The sequence below is a fragment of the Balearica regulorum genome, chromosome 21 (assembly GCF_011004875.1).
Source record: "Balearica regulorum gibbericeps isolate bBalReg1 chromosome 21, bBalReg1.pri, whole genome shotgun sequence".
Taxonomy (NCBI): domain Eukaryota; kingdom Metazoa; phylum Chordata; class Aves; order Gruiformes; family Gruidae; genus Balearica; species Balearica regulorum.
In genome coordinates this window covers 6,992,175-7,012,834 of record NC_046204.1, presented here as the reverse complement: position 1 = coordinate 7,012,834, position 20,660 = coordinate 6,992,175, and the positions used below count along the sequence as shown (strand labels likewise).

Sequence of the window (20,660 nt, the reverse complement as noted above, 5' to 3'; positions counted from 1 at the left end):
AGCTGGAGGACCGCGACTGGCGGCGCTCCGGCCGGGTCGTCTCGGTGGTTGCGGGGCGGGACCTGTGAACGGACCGGAAGCGGGGCGGTCGCCATGGCAACGCGGCTGTGTTTGCCGGCGGGCGCGGGCGGCCCGGGGCGGCAGGTGAGGTGAGGGGAGGGGAGGGGAGGTGAGGGGAGGGGAGGGGAGGGGAGGGGAGGGGAGGGGAGGGGAGGGGAGGGGAGGGGCGGCGAGGGGCGGCGGGGCCGGGCCGGGCCCGGGTTATAGAGCCGGGACCTGACTATGGGGCCAGGACTAGGGTCAGCTGTGGGGCTGGGGCCAGGCTGTGGCGCTGAGGGCTCTTCTGGGGAGCTGGGCTGTGCCGTGGGGCCGGGGCTGTGCCGTAGGGCCAGGGGCTCAGGGCTGCCTGCCCTGCCCTGCTCTGCCAGGCCCTGGGGTCGCAGTGTTTTGGGCCGTCTGTGGGCAGAGCCCTCCCTGACTGCAATTCCCCATGCCAATCCCTCGCTGAGGCACCCAAATGTAAAATGTGCCATATTTAAAACAGCTCCTCTTGGTAAACCTCTAATATATACTGTGCTGAAGCAGTACAGACCCTCGCTCAGACCCATGGCTTCCAGCAGGTTGGTTGTTTTGGGGGTTTTTAATCCTTTGAGCTGGCAATATAACTGGTGATATGTGGTAAGTGCTCTGATGTGCTCAGAAGTCCCTCTTCAGAGGATGCTGAACTATAGCTTGTTGCCTTGGACTTTAGCAGTAAATGAAAGGCACACACCCCCACCGACCCAGGCTCCTAGGAAACTGAGGAGTCACTTGGGTGGCGTGTCCCTTCCGTAGCTCCTAGGAAACTGAGGAGTCACTTGGGTGGCGTGTCCCTTCCGTAGCTCCTAGGAAACTGAGGAGTCACTTGGGTGGCGTGTCCCTTCCGTAGCTCTGCTCGAGGACCTCTCTGTCTCCAAGCAGCTTGGCTTTGCCTTGGCTTTGCTCGGCATTGGTTTGCTGAGCATTTCGATTTCACTGTGGTGGAGGAGAAATCAAGCTTTAAATAATGCGTCACTGGCAAAATGTTGAGGAACAACCACAGTGGCTGTTCCCTTCTCTTGGCTTGTTTGTTTTGGGGTGATGAGCAGCAGGCGAGTCCGACTTTATCTTTACTGGAGAATGCCAAGCAATGAAAATTGGCTTTTTTTTTTTTTTTTTTTTTTCCCCTGCTACACAAACCACAGAAAAGGAAGAGGAGGTGAGTGACCTTGTCCCCATTTCTCCAAAACGTTGTTGTGAGGTTGTGGCCTGGTTGTCTGGACTTTCAGACTGCTTTGTCCTGGTAAAGCACGAGTGGTCTGAGCACAGCTTAAGTTGGGGAACATGCAGCAGAACATGGCTTCATCTTTATAGGGAGTTAACATTGATCTCTGTTAAGCAGCTTTTGGTCACAGGAGAAGTCAAAATGGGTTTCTCTGTATTGAATCAGACATATTCAATTTCAAAGGTCTTCAGAGATTTTTTAAAAAGCAAAGCATAGTCAGTCTTACCCAAAAGTCTGCGATGGGAACTTGATCTGTCACTGCAGGAACAGCAAAAAGGCCAGATCTGTGCTTTGAAGTTCATTCCTCTCCCATTTTCACTGAGTTTCTAGCTTCAGAAAAAACATGTTTCTGTTCTTTCCATCAAAAACTTTCTTTACGTTGGGAAGGGCACAACTTCCCGATGCCCTAGGTCAACTTTAAACAATCCCTGACAAAGCCAGCACCTATAAATACACATATCCCACTGTCTGACTCGGCTGTTAGTGAACTGTAGGATTGCCGCCTGCCTATAGGGTGATACACCGGGTCGATTGCTATTTCTAGCTGCCGTGCAGCACAAAAATGGGAGCTGTAAGGAGATTAAGCTCTCTAGAAGCTTTCTGTCCAGTTCCTGTAACTTTTCCCTCTGCTACCCCGTTCGCAGGTGCCTTGAGAAGCAATGGCCACAGCGGCTCTTCTGAACTTAGCACCATCTCACCTCTGCTTCCCTTCAAGCACAGCAGCCGCTTTCTTGTGGACAAACACCCCTGACATGCACGTCACCAGGCCAAAATCTGCCAAGGGGCGCACGAGGCCGAGCTTCAATTACTCTCAGAGCGTGGAAGCCTGTTCTTGCCGAGTGCTGCCTTCCCCGCCGCCGGCAGCTCCCCACCAATTAGTGAACAGCCGGAGAGCATCGTCCACAAAACCGGCATTCCCATCTGGCCAGGTGTCTCCTGAGGAAATCCCAGAGCTCCTGCAGCAAGTGCCTTTGAGGACCTCCTCTTCCCTGAACAAGTACAGGGTGCTCCCCTCCATCGGCTGGAAAGGCGTAGGGAGCGGCGCTGTGGAAGCTGTAGCTGAACAGACCGACCGGCTGAACGTGAGCGGGGAGCGGGAGGACAATTCGAAAATCAAAACTCTTACTGGAAAACAAGGATCTGACAGTGCATTGTCAGAAACTGATGTCCCTGATGAAGAAGGCTCATGCGCGCAGCGTCCTCTTGAGAAGCCAGGAAGGAAGATGAGACAAGAGAGCCCTTCGACATCGATTTTAAGTGTGGAAGAGCCACCGAAAGAAGAGTCACAATTGCTGCTTGCTATTCGATCTCCCTCTGGTCTGAGATTTGAACATCATTTCAAGCCCACCGACACTCTCCAGACCGTCCTTGCTGTGGCGGAACAGAAAATGTCGGCCAAATACAAATGCTGCAGCGTCGAGACGATGGAGGTGCCCCGAAGGAGTTTCTCTGACCTTACGAGGTCCCTCCACGAATGTGGGATTCGCCACAAGTCTCTGCTGTGCATCCGACAGAAAGATCAGCACGACGCAGATCTGTAGGTGCGCAGAAACACCACCTTGGGTCGTTTCACTGAGTGGGATGTGTTACTTCTTCCGAAAAACTGAGTGCCTGATATTTCCTGGGCCTACTTCTTCATCTTGCCATTTCTCAAAGCTTCCCCTTGAAGCAGACTTGTGTCTATGTGTTGAAATAGTATTTCCAGTGGATAGACCTGCTACATAAATAGCATCTTTTTTCATGTGTGCCATCACAAATCGCTTTCTGAGCACCACCAGCCTTTGACTTTTTTGGGTTTTTTGAAATTGTGAATTTTCTTCTTTGAAGACTGAAGTTTCCGAGACCTCTCCCCTTGTCCTTTTCCATACTTCAGGAAGGTCCCACTCTGGAGGACCATCTTAGTAGGTTATCACCATCCCAAACATCTTCTTGAGAGTGACTGAAAAAAGATCAAACCCAAAAACCATCTGGAAAAAAACAGTGATAACAAGTTAATGGATTATTGTGAAGTATTAAATTGCAAAACCGATGGTAATATACCTGTGAGGACTCAGCTCTTTCTGGATAACCTCAGTGCAGCTTTTAAGAGTGTGACTACATCGTCCTTTTGAGGACAAATAGTTACTATTTTGGCTGTATTGGTGACCAGCAGGATTTTCTACGTAGTTATCCTTTTCTCATTCAACTTGTGTGATCCATAGGTAAGAATAGATGGAGAGTTAAGATGGGATGTTACAGAATACTTCCATTTAACACCTTTACACTGAAATGAGTTAGCCTGAGAAAGCAAGTGCTGCTTTGAGAATTTTTAAATAAAAATATATTCATTGCATTTGAGTGAGGAATTGGCTCAGGCAGTAGACCATCTTTTACTAAACCATCATTTAAAAAGGCCGGTAGGGTACCTTGGCATGTTTTAGATAAATACAATGTGCTTGTGCTAAAAAAAAAAAAAAAATTAAAAAAAAATTAAAAAAAAATCATCAGCCAGGTTTTAATGGAAATTCTTATGGTTCAAAGGTTCAGGCTACTAAAAAAATGGACCACTTGCCACACAGATGAGCTAATTTTAATATTTTGAGGTAAACCCAACTGTGTGTTTAACCAACTCAGAACGGTAGCAGAACCAGGACAGTAGCAGAAAGCCAGTGCCAGCATTGACCACGAGGTAGCTCATTCTAAAGCCAGTGCTCGGGGTCCAGCGGCTCTGTAAAACTGGTATCCGATGAAATAGCGTTACCTACTGCTGCGCGTGATGGTAATTGCACAGCAGCAATCCCGGTGTCTTCAGGGAGACCAGGGTGTCAAAACATTATGGGTGCTTTTAATCAAACAGTGGGGAGGGAAGTATTTCACTTGTGTTCAGGAACAGGAACTGTTTTCCGTGTTTAATTCGGTGTTAGGTGGTTAATTCTCTTCTGATTTTTCTTTTCTGTATGCTATGTTACTTCTAAGTTTCAGAGTGTTTTCATACTGTGTGGTAGTACAATCAATAAAACCTTCCAGGCTGAAACTTGAACTTAAAATGATTTATGTGAAGCAGAGGCTTAGCCATCGCCTCTCCTCTTAAACAAGAAACACCATTAATCTGATGGCAAATACCTTGACGACCATCCAAATCAGACTTTGGATGGTCAGCTGCCATCCACAGCATCTTGCCATGCCTTCCTGGAGTTTATAGCTCTGTCCGGTACCAAACACCAGACTGCGGCAAAGAAGGAAGCCCTTCGGATGAGTGACTGCCTGCTGCCAACAACCAGAGACACAGTGACCACCACGCGGGTTTGAGGGCGCACAGGGGCCGGTGCTTTAACCCAGAACAGAAGAAGAGGAACTTCGATCAGAGCAGACAGCACTCCTCATGCTGGAGGATATTCCTCTGGAAAATCTCCACCCAAGATAAAGCTGAATGAGTTTGGTTCTCTAACAAACTCACCCAGGCTCCAGCATCTCCAAAGCTGTGCATTTTAATTATTTCCCTTTCTGAAAGCCACATCAAAGTCTTGATGGAGGCAAGCACAGTGCAGGGAAAATGCCTCTTTCCTTCCCATTTTCTTCCTCTTCCCTTCAAAAAAAAGTGTTGTGGGGATGCAGGCGGGCAGGTCTGGGCAGCAACTCTGACAAGTCTGGCACTGGGAGCACTACAGAGGAAGAACAGTATTTATCTGACCTCATTTACGGTGCGGTATCATCTAACAAGCTCCCTTGCAAGCAGCTTTTCAGAATTTCAGCATTAAATCAGGTGAAGTTCAGTCTGTCACAGGATGCTTTGAGGCCATAAATAGCAAACTCATCAGAACTCCTGGCTAGGAACAACAACAAAAAGTATTCAAGCAAGAAACGACTGGAGGCATGGTTCAGTATGTGGTCTTTATTCCAATTAAAAGTACATTAGAAACAGCACACAGGACCAGCAGCAGCTTTCATGACAATTCAACCCAATACTCTGCTGTCACGAGGTCATTCAGCTGTACTATTAAAGTAGGTGATTGAAACAAGTCTTCCACTCGACACGCAAGCACTCACTCACCTGCCACTTTAAATAGGTTTCCAACAGAATAAAAATAGATACACCCCAGAATACAAAAAGTTTAATTTTAACAGGTTTTTTTTTTTTTCTTTTCACTAAAGCCTTTATACAAATTGATAAAAGGGTGCACAATTTCCTAAAATTTTAGGTACATTTTAAATGAGCCTTTTTTTACTTGGTAAAAGGATCCATGTTCCTGTCTTTGAACAGAATATGATGGCCAAAATTGCAAAGAAAATTCCTAGTTAAATTTACAATTTGTACATTTGTTTTGAAGTGATTCCTGCACCGAGTAGCAGGCCGATGGCTGCTCACGCATGTCCCATTTTCCCCAAAAAAGAGCTGTGCACCCTAAGTTCTAGTTCAGGAGCCTCCTTCTCCTGGAAACCGGGCTGGGGGAACAACCCACAGGCTTTCAGTTGTGCGCATGAGAATGGTCCCAACCGCACTAAAAGCCCGAGCACAGAAGTTGTAAATCTTTCCTTCTCCGGCAAGGATCACCCTGGGGCGAGGGACCGATGACTTACGAGCACAATGAAAGTGGAGCGCTTCCCGTCTGCAATTTGGCTGAGCAATTTAACTCAAAACTCTGGTACTGAAACATACTGTAACAGGTAAATTTGGTGTTCGAAAGGTAATTTTTTTGGTCAATGTCAGCTATCATGATTTTTTATTTTCTTTTATTCCTATTACCCATCGGTGAAGCCCAGCAGTTCTGTACGTTATTCACGCGGAGCTTCACAGCAGCATCTTAGAACTGGCACCACCTGCCTAAAGGTGACTGACCCCCACTCCAACAGACGTTAGCATTTTATGGAGGTGAATTTATTCAGAAAATCAATTTGTACAGTTCCCTTTGTACTGCCCCTCCCTCCCCAGCCCACCCACCTACCTACACCTTGGCGAGGTTTAAACGCTTCAGATGAACTTCTCGAGTCCGTACTTGAGCGCTGTCACCACCGCACTGCTTTATGTATAGTGGCCATTCTAACAAAGCAAGGACAAATTAAAAGAAAATACTGCCCAGCAAAAGCAACACAGCACCTGTGTTTGCAAGTATGAGCTACTGGAGACATCCTTAGGACAAATTTTACGTAAGGAAAAGCAGGGCAAATCCATCAGAAAGCCAGAAATGAGTTTTAAAGAGCTCAGGGGAGCGCCAAAGAGAATGACATCCTATTTTGTACAAGTTGAGTTTTTAGCCAAAAGCCAGCTGCCTTGTTTGTTGTTGGTTTGGGTTTTTTTGAGTTTTTTCTTCTTCTTTACTTATGTCCATTATTATATTTGGCTGTTGAATTTTAACTGATCAGGTTAATGCTGACCTTTATTCCAATTAAAGGCAATAAAGCTTGGGTTTTTTAAAATTTGTTTTAGATAATTCCATACTGCCCATTTTTTGGCAAGCATATTTCTTAGAATTCAAAAGATCTTCCCGTTTTAAGGCTAAACTAAGAAATGTTAAAAGCTTCTGTAAACATTTCCTCTTCCTCCCCGTAGTCGCACAATTTGAAGTCCAACTGCAATTTTTAAAATGAGGTAATTTTTGTGTACTCGTATCTTAGAGTCCTTTTCGGGATGAGCTGAGAGGCGTGCCAATCTGAACGCTGATCCAATTGTAGTGAGAGAGCTTCCACAGCAGGGTTACACACCAGTTCCAGCAGCTGTACTTCAGTTAGTTATCTTCTCAATTTCATCCAAGTCGTCAGTATCCAATTTGTTTATCTTTTTGTCTGGGAAAGATGAGAAATAAGTCAGATTTCGTAACACAGAGCAGAGAAAGGACAGCTGTTTTCTTCAGCTGGTCTTGAGGGGTTTATGCATGAAACATTCGGTCAGGTTTTAAAACTACAACATAAAACTTTGGTCTTTTAGCAAAGGCCCACCCAGGTACTTGGCTCTTACCCATCTCCTGGAACCATCCGTTTTAAGGACTATCCAGGTAGCCAACAAACAGACAACTCAACTTATTTCTGCTCCTATCACAATCCTATGTGACGCTACACAAAACGCAGCTGACGTGCTCTTCCGCAGTCAGTTTAAAGCTCAACAACTATCCGTTCGATCTGCCCAGTATACAGCTAGTCACAATTCTGCAGAAATAACATCCGATTTTAGAGATAGAAGAAAGTCTGAGGGTACGTACTGAAATGTTCCTGGATTCTGTTGAGAATATTCATGCTGTGCTTGCTGTCCACCATGTTGATAGCCAGTCCTCGCTTGCCAAAGCGACCTGTACGGCCAATCCGGTGCAGGTAAGTCTCGTTATCCGGATTCCCGTCTTTATCCACAGGAAGGTCAAAATTGATAACAACAGAGACCTGCTCTACATCGATCCCTGATAAAAAGAAAGCATCAGATTACACAACTGCATTTAAACCACTTGACCTGCCTGCAGTTTGGTTACCGGCAGAATTTCCAACAGCTTTCAGAGAGCTGCCTCCACGCTGAGCAAAGAGTTAAAAGCCAGTCTCAAACTCCGAAATGGACCTTTCCCACAATATCCTTATGGCGTACTTTGAAATAAAAAACATCTAGCTCTTACACCAGAGAATCCCACTGAAATGGCTAACGAAAAAGCAGTCGGAGATGCTTTTACCAGCACTTACAGATTTTTGGAAACTCTCCTCTCCGAAGCTGTACAGCCCTCACAGTTTTTTCCAAGTCTTATGTTGTCTTAACTGTTCTAGGATGTCCAATTGCAACACAAATTCCTACTGGAGTTCAAGATTTTGCAGATTTCCATATTTTGGAACATGTTTATTTTAAACACCACGGGTCAGCAGTACAAGCCAGGCTGTACATTCCCACAGAAGGGATTTTTTCCTCTCAAGTTGCAGGAAGCCTACAAGGAACCCTGGCTTTGCACACAGGCATCTTTATCTGCACAGACACAGCCAGCAGCCCAGGAATTACTTTAAGGACCCTAATTTCTCCAGACTAGAACACTTGAGGATAGGAGTTCTTTCTGCAAGCTGGCCAATGTTCTTAGGAACCACCGGTCCCGCCCCTCGCTAGCCCGGCTCTGCCATGCCCTACCTCTGGCGCAGACGTTTGTGGTCACTAGCACCTTTTCTTTGCCCTCTCGGAAACGCTCTATCACCGCAGCTCTCTGTTCCACCATCATTTCCCCACTGAGCAATGCCACCTGATGGCCTTCCTTCGAGAGCTCCGCCGCCAGCCAGCCGGCTGTCTTCCGAGTCTGAAACACAAAGCGAGGTCTATCTTTGGGAGGAAGTTTTAATGCTCTCTGGGATCAACTGGGAGTGCCATGGCTGCTCGGTTTGTGTGTCTCTAAAGGAAACAGCTCCCAAGTGCTGTGCCCACCCCTGCTCCGTTACAAACTGTGCCCCCAGCTCTCATGTCAGAACTAGGAAAACATGCATCTGCCACCGCAGGAGCCCTTGTTTAAGAAAAATACGCGTTTTCTTTGTGCTCTGCTCCTCGGCTTTCGCTCTATGAGGGGTTACCTATGTATGCTAAAGACTGACGACCATTGTCAAGCAAACAAAACTACTCAGCTTGGAAAATGGCAGGGTTAAAGCTGACTGTAGTTGTGAAATCCAACAGAAGCTCTGCGCAGTCTTGATTTAAACAGTTTCCCATTATGATGGTTTTCCGAGCTGCAGTTATGTCTGAGATTATTACATATCAAAGCAGACTGCTGCAGCAGACCCCAAATACAGGCTTTGCCTTGTCTGAGCTAGCTTTACGTGGCTGTTCTGGTGCTGTCCGCACTGGTTTTTAACGCAAGTTATGGTGGTTTCCAGAAAACAAGAAGTCTCAGTACGATTCACAGGAGACCCCAGAGGTATATCACCAATTACCCGAAGAAAACAGAGTCCCAGGAAAAGCTATGTATCAGCCGCAGAACTACAAGACTTCCCCATCCCTCATTCTGCTCTATTTTTATCTACTTTCCAACCCCAAAACATTTTTGGTTTTGTTTTTGGGGGTTTTTTTCAGTAGTTCTGAGTAATACTTTGTTTTGGAAAACTACGGGTTCCTCTGATCTTTGCTTCAGAGGACTTCAATAATAAAAATGACCTGGATGGACAAACCCAGAGAAACAAAGTAGCTAGTGCCATCATGGCTCTCAAGATTCCACTCAGAGGGAGCCAGAAAAGCCAAAGAAAAGGGCAATTTGTTTTCTCGGTTTCTTTCCGAAAAGCGTGCCTGGCTAGGTTTTTAGCACTAGCAGACACTAACAGGGTTGTTGAGATGAACGTTCCCCAAAAGGACTCACATGGCAGAAGATCATGGCCTGGGCAATGGTGATAGCGCCGTAGATATTACAGAGAGCCTGGAACTTCTCATCTCTGTTATTGCACAGAACGTAATACTGCTTAATAGTGTCCAGTGTCTCCTCCTCTCGCTTCAGTTTGATAATGTTTGGGTCAGGAACAACTTTTTGAGCAAACTTCCACACAGAATCCTCAAAAGTGGCTGAAAACAGAAGCATCTGGCAGTCCCTGGGGAGCATTCTGCAAGAGAGAGCAAAATGGGCAGGGTTCCTGCACAACACTGTCGCCCCCCTGATACCCTGATGGGATTACTGCTACGGGCAAAGCCGAACAGTCACCTCAGAATCAGTTATTTCAGTGGCTGGAAAGACTAATGCTAATCTTAACCAACACCTGATTGTTCCCTCATGGACCAGTGGCATCCAGACTTGCATTCTTAAGAATGAATAAACCCTGCTCCAGGGACAGGCTTTTTATTCTGTAAGAAAATGAAACTGCTTGTCATCCCCTGACATTCTGCCTCTATTAACCATCTGGATTACAGCTAAATATATCATTTTAATCTTGTTACTTTATTGGTGAAGAAACCAGTCAAGAATCTAGCCTTGCTGTCCCTACGTTATGGAAAAGCTATAATCGAAAGAAACAAAAATCACTTCGGGCAACGTACGCCGAGCCCTTACCTCTGAATGCGGATGCTCTGGTCCTGATGGCCCTGGGTTGCTATCATCACGTCAGCCTCATCCAAGACAAACACTTTGATTTTCTTGGGATCTATAAATTTCAGTTTGGAACACCAATCCAGCACCGTGCCAGGCGTGCCGATTACAATCTGCTCGGAGATCTTCTGACCTCTCTCCACTGCCAAGACAGAAAGGAAAGCTTTCCTAAGAGGGCTGTGCAAACAGTGAAACACTCTGCCCCTCTCTGAACCAGCCACTTTCACCATCTGACCACTCTATTGTTCGTTTACTGTATCACACCCAAGGAACGTCAATTTTCTCTTTTACAGGCTGCTGGCAACATTTCACCTTACTCACATTTATTGCCTCGGACAGCATATGCAAGTTTCAGCTCCGGGTAAAACTTTCCCATCTGTTCAATCACTTTTCCTGTTTGAAGTGCCAGCTCGTACGTTGGGGAAAGGCACAAACACTGGAGGGACAGAAGGATAACGTGTTCGAGATGACCAACATCCTGGGCAATGTTATCACACTTCCTTTTAAAAATCCTTATTATTGCAGTTTTCCTGAAGATGAACATGTGAGCAGCTGAACGGTTTCTGAAAGCCCCTCAATTCTGCCTTCTAGTGGCATTCTGCATTCAATTCTGCTCCTCAGGCTTGAGAGTGCAGATGCTTTGCTAGGGGACACATGTGGACAGTAATGACAAGTAACCTAGCGCCTACAGTTAATCTAAGAGATAAGAACGGCATTTTTTTAAGGAAAGAATTCTAGCCTTGATAGCAGTGCTCAACTCTTAAGGAAACTGGGTTAAAAAAGCCTCTTTCTGGGTGTTCTCTGCTCTGTTGTCACAGATATCTTCTCTTCCATCCTAAATTCCACTTACTTAACCCCCTGCAGCATGCAATATTTCTCTGATTTAATTTCTCCTGGAATGATATTCCCCCTTCCCCTCGATTTAACTCCCCACAGAGCAATGGCGTCCTGAGTGACGCAAGAGAGGGACTGAAAGGAACAAGCTACGAGCAAAATCCACGTCTTTGCACTAAAGGCATTTTGACAGAGTCCCCAAATCACCAGCCCCTGCTAAGCAGTTTACAGAAACAGCGTCACAGAGATGAGTTCACCACGCTATAAATTTACTACTGAAGGTCTCCACAGAAGCCCAACCTCTTCACTAGGTGGCAGTGCACCACCGCAAACCCCCGCCCCCAGTCACGTCCCAGAAACTTTACCTGTGGATACTTGTTCCCAGGTTCAACCCGACTGAGCATGGCCAGGACAAAGGCAGCTGTCTTGCCAGTACCGGACTGAGACTGTGCGATCAAGTTCTGTGGGCTGCAGAACATACAGCAGGCATGAGCTCAACCGGATGAACCGCCTGGACAACGTATTTGTGGGGTTGAATGATAAAGAAAATGCAAGTGGCATTTTAATAACTTTTAGATTTACCACTGCTCCGGACTGGTGCCTAACTCAACCAGCTACGCTCCTCTACCAATCTCTCTCAGCACCTCTTGATTATGGAGATTTGGAAGGAAAACTGCGATTATCTGTCAGTACTTTTCTATTTCGCACATCTCCCCCTAGTGTCTTAACACTTCATACGACTCAGTTTAGGGGCACAGAGAGGAAAACCAGCCACGCAGGCAATGCAGCATCCCAACTACTCCCACCCACCACGGACTTCTGGAGCTATGTTCCACAGCAGCCTTATTATTTCTCCCCTACGCTGACCAGGAAAATTGGATTGACCTTGGCTGAACACAGCAGCACTGCGTGTTCAGTACCTGCCCTAGGAGGAGGGGGACAAATCCAGGGCTGCTGTCACATAGTTGGTGACCACAGAAACACCATGGCACTGTGGGAAGCCTTTCACCACAGCCCAGACAGCTCCCCCATCACCATCCTCCCGTCCAAAGTTCAGCTAAATCTGTCAAATCCTTCCTATACTGGAAGGGAGTGGAAAGTATGTGTACATACGGTTCAGCAAGCATCATGGGCAGGGCGTTCTCTTGTATCTTAGATGGTCTGTTGAAGCCCATGGCGTAGACACCTTGCAGGAGCTGTGGTTTCCTGAAAACAGAGGTTTTATACTGTGACCTATTAAAGTACATTTGGTTTTCGTCTGTGTACAAAAAGGTGAGAAAAAACCTTGCAACCAGACCTAGAGCTACCCCCCTCCGTGTCTCTGCTATAATTACACCGGTGAAGTGACCTCAAACAGGGCCTGGAAGCTACAACAAGCGACAGCAGAAAGTCTGGAAAGAAGTTTTTCAAAACCTTTCATGGCTACAGGGAAAACCTTGTGTCACAGCTCTAAGGCTAGTGCTGGGCTTCTTGTTCTAAAGCAGCTTTTCAGACAATCCCAGGAATCCCAGAGCAGAGAGCATTAATCCTGTCCTTTAGGCCAATCCTTTTTCCTTGGCCACGCCTAATCTCAGCACCAAAATTATCACTCCTTGAAGACTCAAATATGGGACAACACAACCTCAGTATACGAGGAACAGAGTAAAGTGTAATGTCACGAAAACATGACAAGGCCTTCAGTAAGTCGTGACCGACTCCGAAAAACAAACTGACATCCCAACACCAGAGCGATACTGGCTTACTGCACAAAACTGGTAAATGACCCATCAGCCCAGTTTGCCGGACCACAGCTAGTGATCCGTGGTTATAACCCAGCACTCAAACTGAAGCATGCGGTGACACTGCTAGTCGTCAAACATGCATCAACTGCTTTTTCTCAAGGCAGCTTTCTAGGCTTAGCAGACACTCATGTAGACAAGGAGCTCCAAGAACAACCTAAAATGCAGGTTATGGTGCTAGCGAACTCTGAGCCGATGACCTCCGAGTGCTTACTGGAGTGCTGTTAGTGGTGCTCAGAAGCAAGGGCTTTCCTTTCAAAGCAGGTTACAGGTTTCCTGCCCACCATTTCCTGCTGTTATAACTTCCCATTCAGCACAACATGCTTTTTAAAAATCATATATTCCTTTCAGACGATGGCTGGAACAAAAGCTCTTTGAAAACGTAACCTTGTGCTGCTCAGAAGCAAGGACATACAAAGCCCAGCTCTGCAACAGTTGCCAAGGATACACCAAGTCATAACAAAATGAAGACTCAATTAGTTCGGCTGCCCCCATCATTAACTCACTAGGATTGTTTGGCTATTGAAAGATGGGAATTAGTCTAACGGGCACTACAGGACCTCAGCTTTTTTCGTAGACGTTCAGCCACTAACGTTAACAAAGTGAAACGACATGCTGACATTTCACGGCGAGGAGTCTCGTCGGCTCTGATTTCCCCGTGGAGCTTGCAGAAGGGCAACAAACCTGAGACCATCAATATAGCCAACAACAATTCCAACAGGACAGCCTCTGTAGCAGATTAAAAAAATACATAAATCTATCATGCCTTAAATACAGCTATCGTCGCTTGAAAGCTCCACCGGTAAAGGTATTCTACAGGAAGGGTCAGAAAACACTAACGCTAGTAGTCTCTCCAGTACATAAATCCGACATCGCTAGCAGAGAAAAGATAAGCTTTTCCCTTTGTACTATTCGCTGCTGACGGACCTTCACAAACAACTGTCAGAGACCAGGAACAGAAGGCGGTTGTGTTCATTACTTCTGCCAATAAAACAAATCTCGTGTTTTCCAAAACAGCACCGTGCTGCTGGGACACCTGCTCCCAGCCTCCCTGCGTTCACTGGAGAACTGCTGGCGAAGTAATGATGGCCGTGGAAGGACAACCCTCCCTCCTCTGTTCATCCAGCTTATCACACACAAGCTCCGCTGCGCATTCAGAGACCAAAAAACATACGTTAAAATTCAGAATACCGTTGCTAGAGCTGATTATAGAAAGCAATGCTTGCTCTCTACCAGCCTGGACTTAAAAGGAACTCGTTTCAGATGGAAGCCTTCACAAAGTACCAAGATAAAATAATTCTCCTTGCATTTAAATAATACAAGAAATAATACACTAATTTATTAATGACAAATTTGCAGTAACTTGAAACAGAAACCCATGACCTTTTAAGCGATACCTGCTACACAGCCAGGAAGTCTAACAGGACTTACAGTCGCAGTTCCTCAAAGGACTTTACAGAATAGAGAGGCGACGTGGGATCCCTCTGCAGCACCTCCACTTGATTTGTTGTGTCAACCAAGTTACTGCGGATTAGCTTGTTCAACAAGGACTGGGCAGCTCTGTCCTCTGTTGAAAAAGGAGGCAGAAAAAAACCCCATTAAATCACAGCCTGTTTCAGGTGTCGCTCCCACTGAAACACTGCATTACTGAGCTAGTTAAAGAGGACAAGATGCATCCAAAAACTGAAATTCTCTATTACAGAACAATGCCTAAAGAGCTGAAACTTCCTGAATGAAACATCTATCAGGATATCCCAGAGATTCACATGTAATATTTAGGAAGACAAACCAGAGCAAGCGCTATTTTAAGGGGGACCTTAACAGCTACAGAACTCTGCTTATTTACGATATTATAGCTTAGCATCTGGCTGCGGGACAGGGTTAAAAGCCTCTGTTATTATCTAAGGTGTAGGCAGACACCTTTCAAGTGTTTGTTTGTTTGTTTTCTTTTTAAGGAAAGTTTGAGGACAAATGGTACTTTGAAAGATTCCAGGGCTGAAATGCAGCAAGGGCTGAGGTTAAGTGAGATTAAAACAGACAGCTGAACTGCTGCACTTGGAGGTTTTGCTAATAAATCTGTTTTCTAAAGCATGTTTCTCTTAAGCCACCTTCTGAAGGATTGAGAGCCATTACCCACCTCTTAACAGCCATTTCATAAATGCAACATGTTGGTTGCAACAGCAATTCCAGCTCCAGGTTATCCAACTGCTCCTGTATCCAGTCCTGCCTTTGAGGATACTGCTATCCCCTTATTTCTCTCCACTCTAATCCAGGAGTCTCGCAAGTTATTACAGGACAATGGCTTTAAAAGTATTATGGAGGAAGGACATGCCTTACAATTAAGTCCTTGGGGCAGGATACAAGATCATCCATCCTGAGACATAAGGCAGACTTACTTTAAGTATATACAAAATTAATTTCTTTTCAACATTCCTTTGCAAAGGTTTTTTTCAAGAAGGCACTTACCCTTCTCCTCATCCTCTGTCTTCTCTACGTTGTCGTCTGCTTTGACAACAGCACCTAAATTAAAACAGATGAGTTTGGGGCAGATGTGAGGTCAGGCCCGCAGAGCTTTAGGGTTTGAATATTGTGGGAAAAGCTGCAAAACAGCCCATTTTCCTGATGAGAACCCTGCTCAGGAGAAACCCAAGTTATGGCTTGCTCTATACGGCCAAATTGAAATTTATCACCCACAGCAAGAGATTTTGCCCACACAGCTCCTTTAATACATCAAAACACAATTTTAAAAACTTAGCCTAGCAGAACAAGCACTCGAACCAGATATTTAGTCTATGCTGCTGTTTAAACTTAGCTTTATGTTTCCCTTTTCTGGAAGTTCTCAACTAATCAGGAATTTACTTTGGCAGCAGTGCTCCAAACCCAACAGGAAAACATCACGCCCCTTCTAAGACGGTCAGAGCGGCTGTAACTCACCATTGGCATCTGGTTTGGTTTTTTCCTCCTTCAGGTGTAAACCGCTCAACTGCAAGTGAAGAAAAACACAAAATCGGAGTCATTCAAAGGCTACCGTACCTATGTTTTACTGAGCTTTCATCAAAGCCTCCAGATTTACCAACCGCTAAAACTACTGCACAGGCCCAGCAAAAACCCACGCTCGAAGGCAAAGGAGGTGAAGTGAGTGAGATTAACTTGATTTCACGAGTTTTCAGGCAAATACAACTTCTTCTAAGCTGTAATGACAACACGGAGAAGGGGATTGTTTTCTGTGCCTGCATCTCCGCTCCCTGATAGCTCTGCTGATGGAAAATGGGAGAAAATTCGCATTCCAGGATGGAAAACGGAGCCAAGGGCAGTGCTGACACAGGCTGCCCCAGGATGAGCCCATCTCCCCGAGGGTTTCTTTTACCACCGCCTCGAGGGTCTTCCCACACACTTCAGCAGCAGGAAAAAATATAAAAACCCAACGCCACCAAAAACAAAAAAAAAAGAAAAAAAGAGAGAAAAGGAGATTTTTTTGGCCTCTGGATGAAGGTGACAACCCCCGAAGCAGTGCTGCTGACAGGGCTGTCTGGATACGGGGTGAGGGGGAAGGAGAGGGGCCTCCCTGCCCTTCTGACACTCAGAAAATGAGGGGAGAAAGGAAAGACATTTAAAAACAGAAAGAAAGGGGTATATTTTGCTCCTGGAAGGAAGAGCCCAGGCCTAGGGACGCCCCGAGGCGGTGCTGCCAGCAGGGCCCCGCCGCGATGGGGAAGGCCGGGGGCCTCCCTGCCCCTCTTGATGCGCCAGAAAAAGAAAACGAGGAGAAAAGGGGTTTCCGGCGCTCGCTGTTTTCTGTGAGGAGGCGGCGGAGCCGGCGGAACCAGCGCAGCCCCGGGGGCCCCGCGCCTCAGGGCCGGGCCGCCGCCAAGGTTTCCCCCCACACACACCCCCCGCGGCCGCCCTCCTCCCCGCTCCCCCACTCACCGACTCGGCCGCCGCCTCCTGCTCGTCCACGGCCAGGGCCCAGGAGTCGGTGGCCATGTCCGGGCAGGGGGGGCGCTGGCGCCGGGCTCGCCGTGAGCAGCCGCAATGGCGCCGGGCGCGGGAAGGGCGCCTGCGCCGCCCGCAGTCACCGCCATCCCCGCCCACCCACAGCCCTCAGCGTCCCGGCCGCAACCGCGGCCGCGATGGCGGCGTTCCGGGAGAGATGCGTTCCGGCCCCCCCTACCCGGGGGGTGACAATAAAGAGGGGACTGAAAGGGCTGAGGGGTCGCTCGTCTGTCCAGGGCTGTGCTGGGGGGGGGGCTGGGCTGGTCTTGGGGTCAGGGCCTGCTCCCCTGTACGGTGTGGGGCTGGGGGTCAGGGCCTGCCTCTGCCTGGTGTGGGGCTGGGGATCAGGGCCTGGCTGTGGCATGGGGTCAAGCCCCCTGTATGATATGGAACTGGGGGTCAGGGGCTGCCTTGCTGCCTGGTGTGGGGTCCAGGCCCCCTGTACAATGTGGGGCTAGGGGTCAGGGCCTGGCCTTGGTGTGGGGTCTGGCCCCTTGTATGATGTGGGGCTGGGAGTCAGGCCCTGCCCTGCTGCCTGGTGTGGGGCTCGAGGTTGGGGCCTGGCCCCTGCATGCTGTGGGGCTGGGGCTCAGGGGCTGGCTCTGCCTGGTGTGGGGCCTGGCCTCTTGTACAGTGTGGGGCTAGGGGCCAGGGCCTGGCCTTGGTGTGGGGTCTGGCCCCCTGTACAGTGTGGGGCTGGGGGTCGGGCCTGGCTCTGCCTGCTGTGGGGCCTGGCCCCCTCTATGGTGCGGGAGCGGGGCTTGGGTTTCCCCTGTAAGGGAGTCCCTTTGGGAGCAGAAGCGCAGGGGAAGTCACGCAGTGGCTGTGACATTTGTGAGGGAGCCGCAGCTCTTGCTGTCTCTAAAATAGAGATGTAGGTGAAAAACAAGGTTGTAGAATGAGTCACGGAGGTGTAGAACTGGCAGGAACATGGAAAAGTCGTTTGTGTCCCGTCTCTCGCTGTAGGGTAGGAGCTGGCTTAGACCTGATATCAAACCTGTTCTTTAAAGCTGTGGGAATAAAAGGTGAGAAAAAGGGGAAGTGGAAAGCAGTGTGGGAAGAGCCTGCAGGATTTCTTCCCTGGCTGTCATTCCCTGTGCAGTGTTTGTGCTTCCTTCAACCTTGCGTGGAAGGAGCAGCCCTTGAGGAGGCTCTGAATTTGTGTTTTTGTTATATATATGGGAGGACTAGTAAAATGGCCAAGCCCGTAGGCATCAGCCGGAAGTTCCCATGATGGTGGTTAGTTCCTTGTCTTGATATTCACCCTCCTTTTTAATGAAGACACAGAGCCACTTTGTTCCCACACCCTGAAACTTTCTATATCTGAACTGTTATTTCTGTCTGTGCATGAGAAACCCTGTGCACATTCATGTAGTTTTGCTGATAGTGGTGCATTAGCCCAGGCAGGACCAGGCCCTTCACCATTGCTCTTCAAACACTCCTCTCTGACTTTTATTTTTTTTTCCCCTTCCAACTAAAACCCATGATTATCAAGTATTGTCATCTGATGCTTTCCCCCCATTCATCTAATTCGGTTTCCTCTTCAAAGGCAAGAGCCCTGCGTCCCTCTGCACGTTGGGATTTCCTCCCCCTTCAGCCACAGACATGAACTTTGGGGTCTGGCGGTTTTATTTGTAGAGGTGACATCATGGCTTTTTTCCATGGCAACCCATCGCAGCGCCCAGGAGGATGCTGAACACAGGAGCTGAAACGCGAGGAGATTTTCAATGGGAACGGAGCAGGCAGCTGAAAGCAAATCTGAGACGTTAATTAATTAATTAGAGTAAAAAGAAAAAGCAACGTGGGAAGTCCCAGAGGCTGATGGGTGCTTCAGCTGCAGAAAGAAAGAGATGCTCGTGCTTCCCAGTGTCATGTTTTCTTGCAGAGACGCACGTAACTGGGATTAGCCCCGTTTTAGGGGTGGGAAAATCGAGGTGTAGGAAATGAGAGCTGCTGCGGTTAGGCAGCGTTAGCCGGGGGCAGATCTTTCCAGCTCTCCTTTCTAATCCTCTACCTCTGCTGCAATTACTTATCGGGATTTTCAGGGCTCTGGGGACCGTCGGTGAGGTGCGATCATGCTGGTGATCATGGGTGTTTCTGTGTTGGTGTTCTGCACACGAAGAAAGACTTTTCTCCGGCAGCCTCTGGGGCAGGGATGGGTTACGAAGTCTGTGCTCAGCCACCCGTACAGGGCCCTTGATCGTGTTAGGGACTCTGCTGTCAAATAATTAGATAATTATTCTTTTAAACATGAAATAAATACTTAGATTAATTTAACATTAAATAAATGCTTAATTCCCTTCCTCGGTGGACTTTGGCTGTGCTAGAACTAGAGATCTTGGGAGGGCAGATGTTGCACCATGGAATTTCATTGGAATTAACTGTGGTCCTTCCCCACCAAACAGGTTGGAGGCTCCTTGACTTGCTCAGAGGAGGAGCCATTCCCTGCTTGGCCCTGCGTTATCGCTTTTTATCATCACCATCTCCCAACAAGGTGATTTAATTTTTTCTTCAGAGCATTCCAGGTTGAGGAAAACTGCATTTACATACAGAGCAGCACATGGCGATAATGAGAACTGCTCAATTGCTCTCCATGTAGCAGGAGGTTTGGTTTAGGGTTGGGTTTTTTTCTGGTTTGGTTTTTTTTTTAATCGTGCCCAAACCTCGCAGCCCGTTGATGCAGGCTGCATTCGGAGCGTACAGGCATGAGAGATTTGCAGTTACACGCTCGTGTAACATTGAAGCATGAGTGAGCTGAATACCGAGCGGGCCAGAAGCTGGGGAAGCTGGTCCTGGAAGCTGGGCACCCTTCGGCTCGTCCCATAACTCACCTGGACTGGTCCCAGGCATGAAACAGAACTGGAATTATTCCTCTGCGGTGCCATCACATTGATGCAGCCTCACCTTCAGTGTTAGTTCCCCCTAAAACAACTCTTTGTGTTCTCCCAAGGTCTCACATCTGCCTTGGTCTCCATGTCGGATCCTGCTCTGTTTTATAAATAAATATGCCGCAGCTACCAGATTTGTTGGTATGAATCCCAGGATTTTTCCTGACATATGTTATTTTCTTCGTAGGAGCTAAAAGCCATCGTAAGCAAACATTTTAACAGGCACAGGAGACACGGGACGTGGGCTTCTCTATGGCTGACTTATTTGTCTAGCAAGAACCGTAAATTCTTAAGCTTTGGGGCTTAAGTCAGCCTCTGGAAGCTGGGCTTAGGGAAAGGCTCTTGACTAGGCATCTGCTCGCGGAGTTCTTGCCGTTTCCCTAAAGCACATCCCTCTCGGTGAAGACAAGATGGTTCGTTATGGACACCATACATCTGGTCACCCTGGTCCTCCTATGACACTAACGTATGCTTGGAGACGAGGGGGAGAAAGAAAATGCTTCAGGTTCATCCGAACGCAGACGGAAAGGGAGATGCGGGGGTTAGAGGGAAGAGATGGTTTAGCACAGAGTGGATTTACTGCCGGGGACGGGTCTGCGATGGGACACTCACAGCAGGCAGATTTGCGGGTGGATCCGTGTCTCTGCGTAGGACAAGGTGGGGGGGAACCCTGTGTCCTGCAGATCACTGCTGCATTGGAGAGCTTTTCTGCTTGAGGGGGATGATGATTTTTTTCAATGCTAGTGAGCTATCTGTCAGCAGCAGCGCCATTATTGCCGAATTTAGGTAGCAGTGAGGAGGAGCTTTACCCATCTGCATGCTCTGAGCCAGGTTCAGTGTCCAGCTTTGCTTTGGCTGAGCCAGTGCCCTTCCT

The 20,660-nt window shown here is 47.7% G+C and overlaps 2 protein-coding genes across 3 annotated transcripts; one reads left to right on the top strand and one right to left on the bottom strand.

The window, feature by feature from the left end:
* UBXN10 (UBX domain protein 10) lies at positions 1-5,801 on the top strand. Of its 2 annotated transcripts, none has more exons than XM_075773616.1 (2): positions 1-144; positions 1,948-5,801. In XM_075773616.1, the coding sequence occupies exon 2, from the start codon at positions 1,963-1,965 to the stop codon at positions 2,842-2,844; it is 882 nt and encodes a 293-aa protein (XP_075629731.1). In that variant the 5' UTR covers positions 1-144; positions 1,948-1,962; the 3' UTR covers positions 2,845-5,801. The 2 variants fall into 2 exon arrangements, with proteins under 2 accessions (XP_075629731.1, XP_075629732.1); XM_075773617.1 differs by having other exon boundaries at positions 76-149.
* Positions 5,160-16,995, bottom strand: LOC104631047 (ATP-dependent RNA helicase DDX19B). The gene is made up of 12 exons (XM_075773610.1): positions 16,833-16,995; positions 15,840-15,888; positions 15,372-15,425; positions 14,337-14,472; positions 12,241-12,333; positions 11,493-11,595; positions 10,615-10,729; positions 10,258-10,435; positions 9,577-9,814; positions 8,370-8,532; positions 7,477-7,668; positions 5,160-7,063 (listed from the first exon to the last, which is right to left on the bottom strand). Exons 1-12 carry the CDS (start codon positions 16,887-16,889, stop codon positions 7,002-7,004), a joined length of 1,440 nt encoding a protein of 479 aa, XP_075629725.1. The 5' UTR covers positions 16,890-16,995; the 3' UTR covers positions 5,160-7,001.
* Between the last annotated feature and the right edge of the window lie 3,665 nt (positions 16,996-20,660).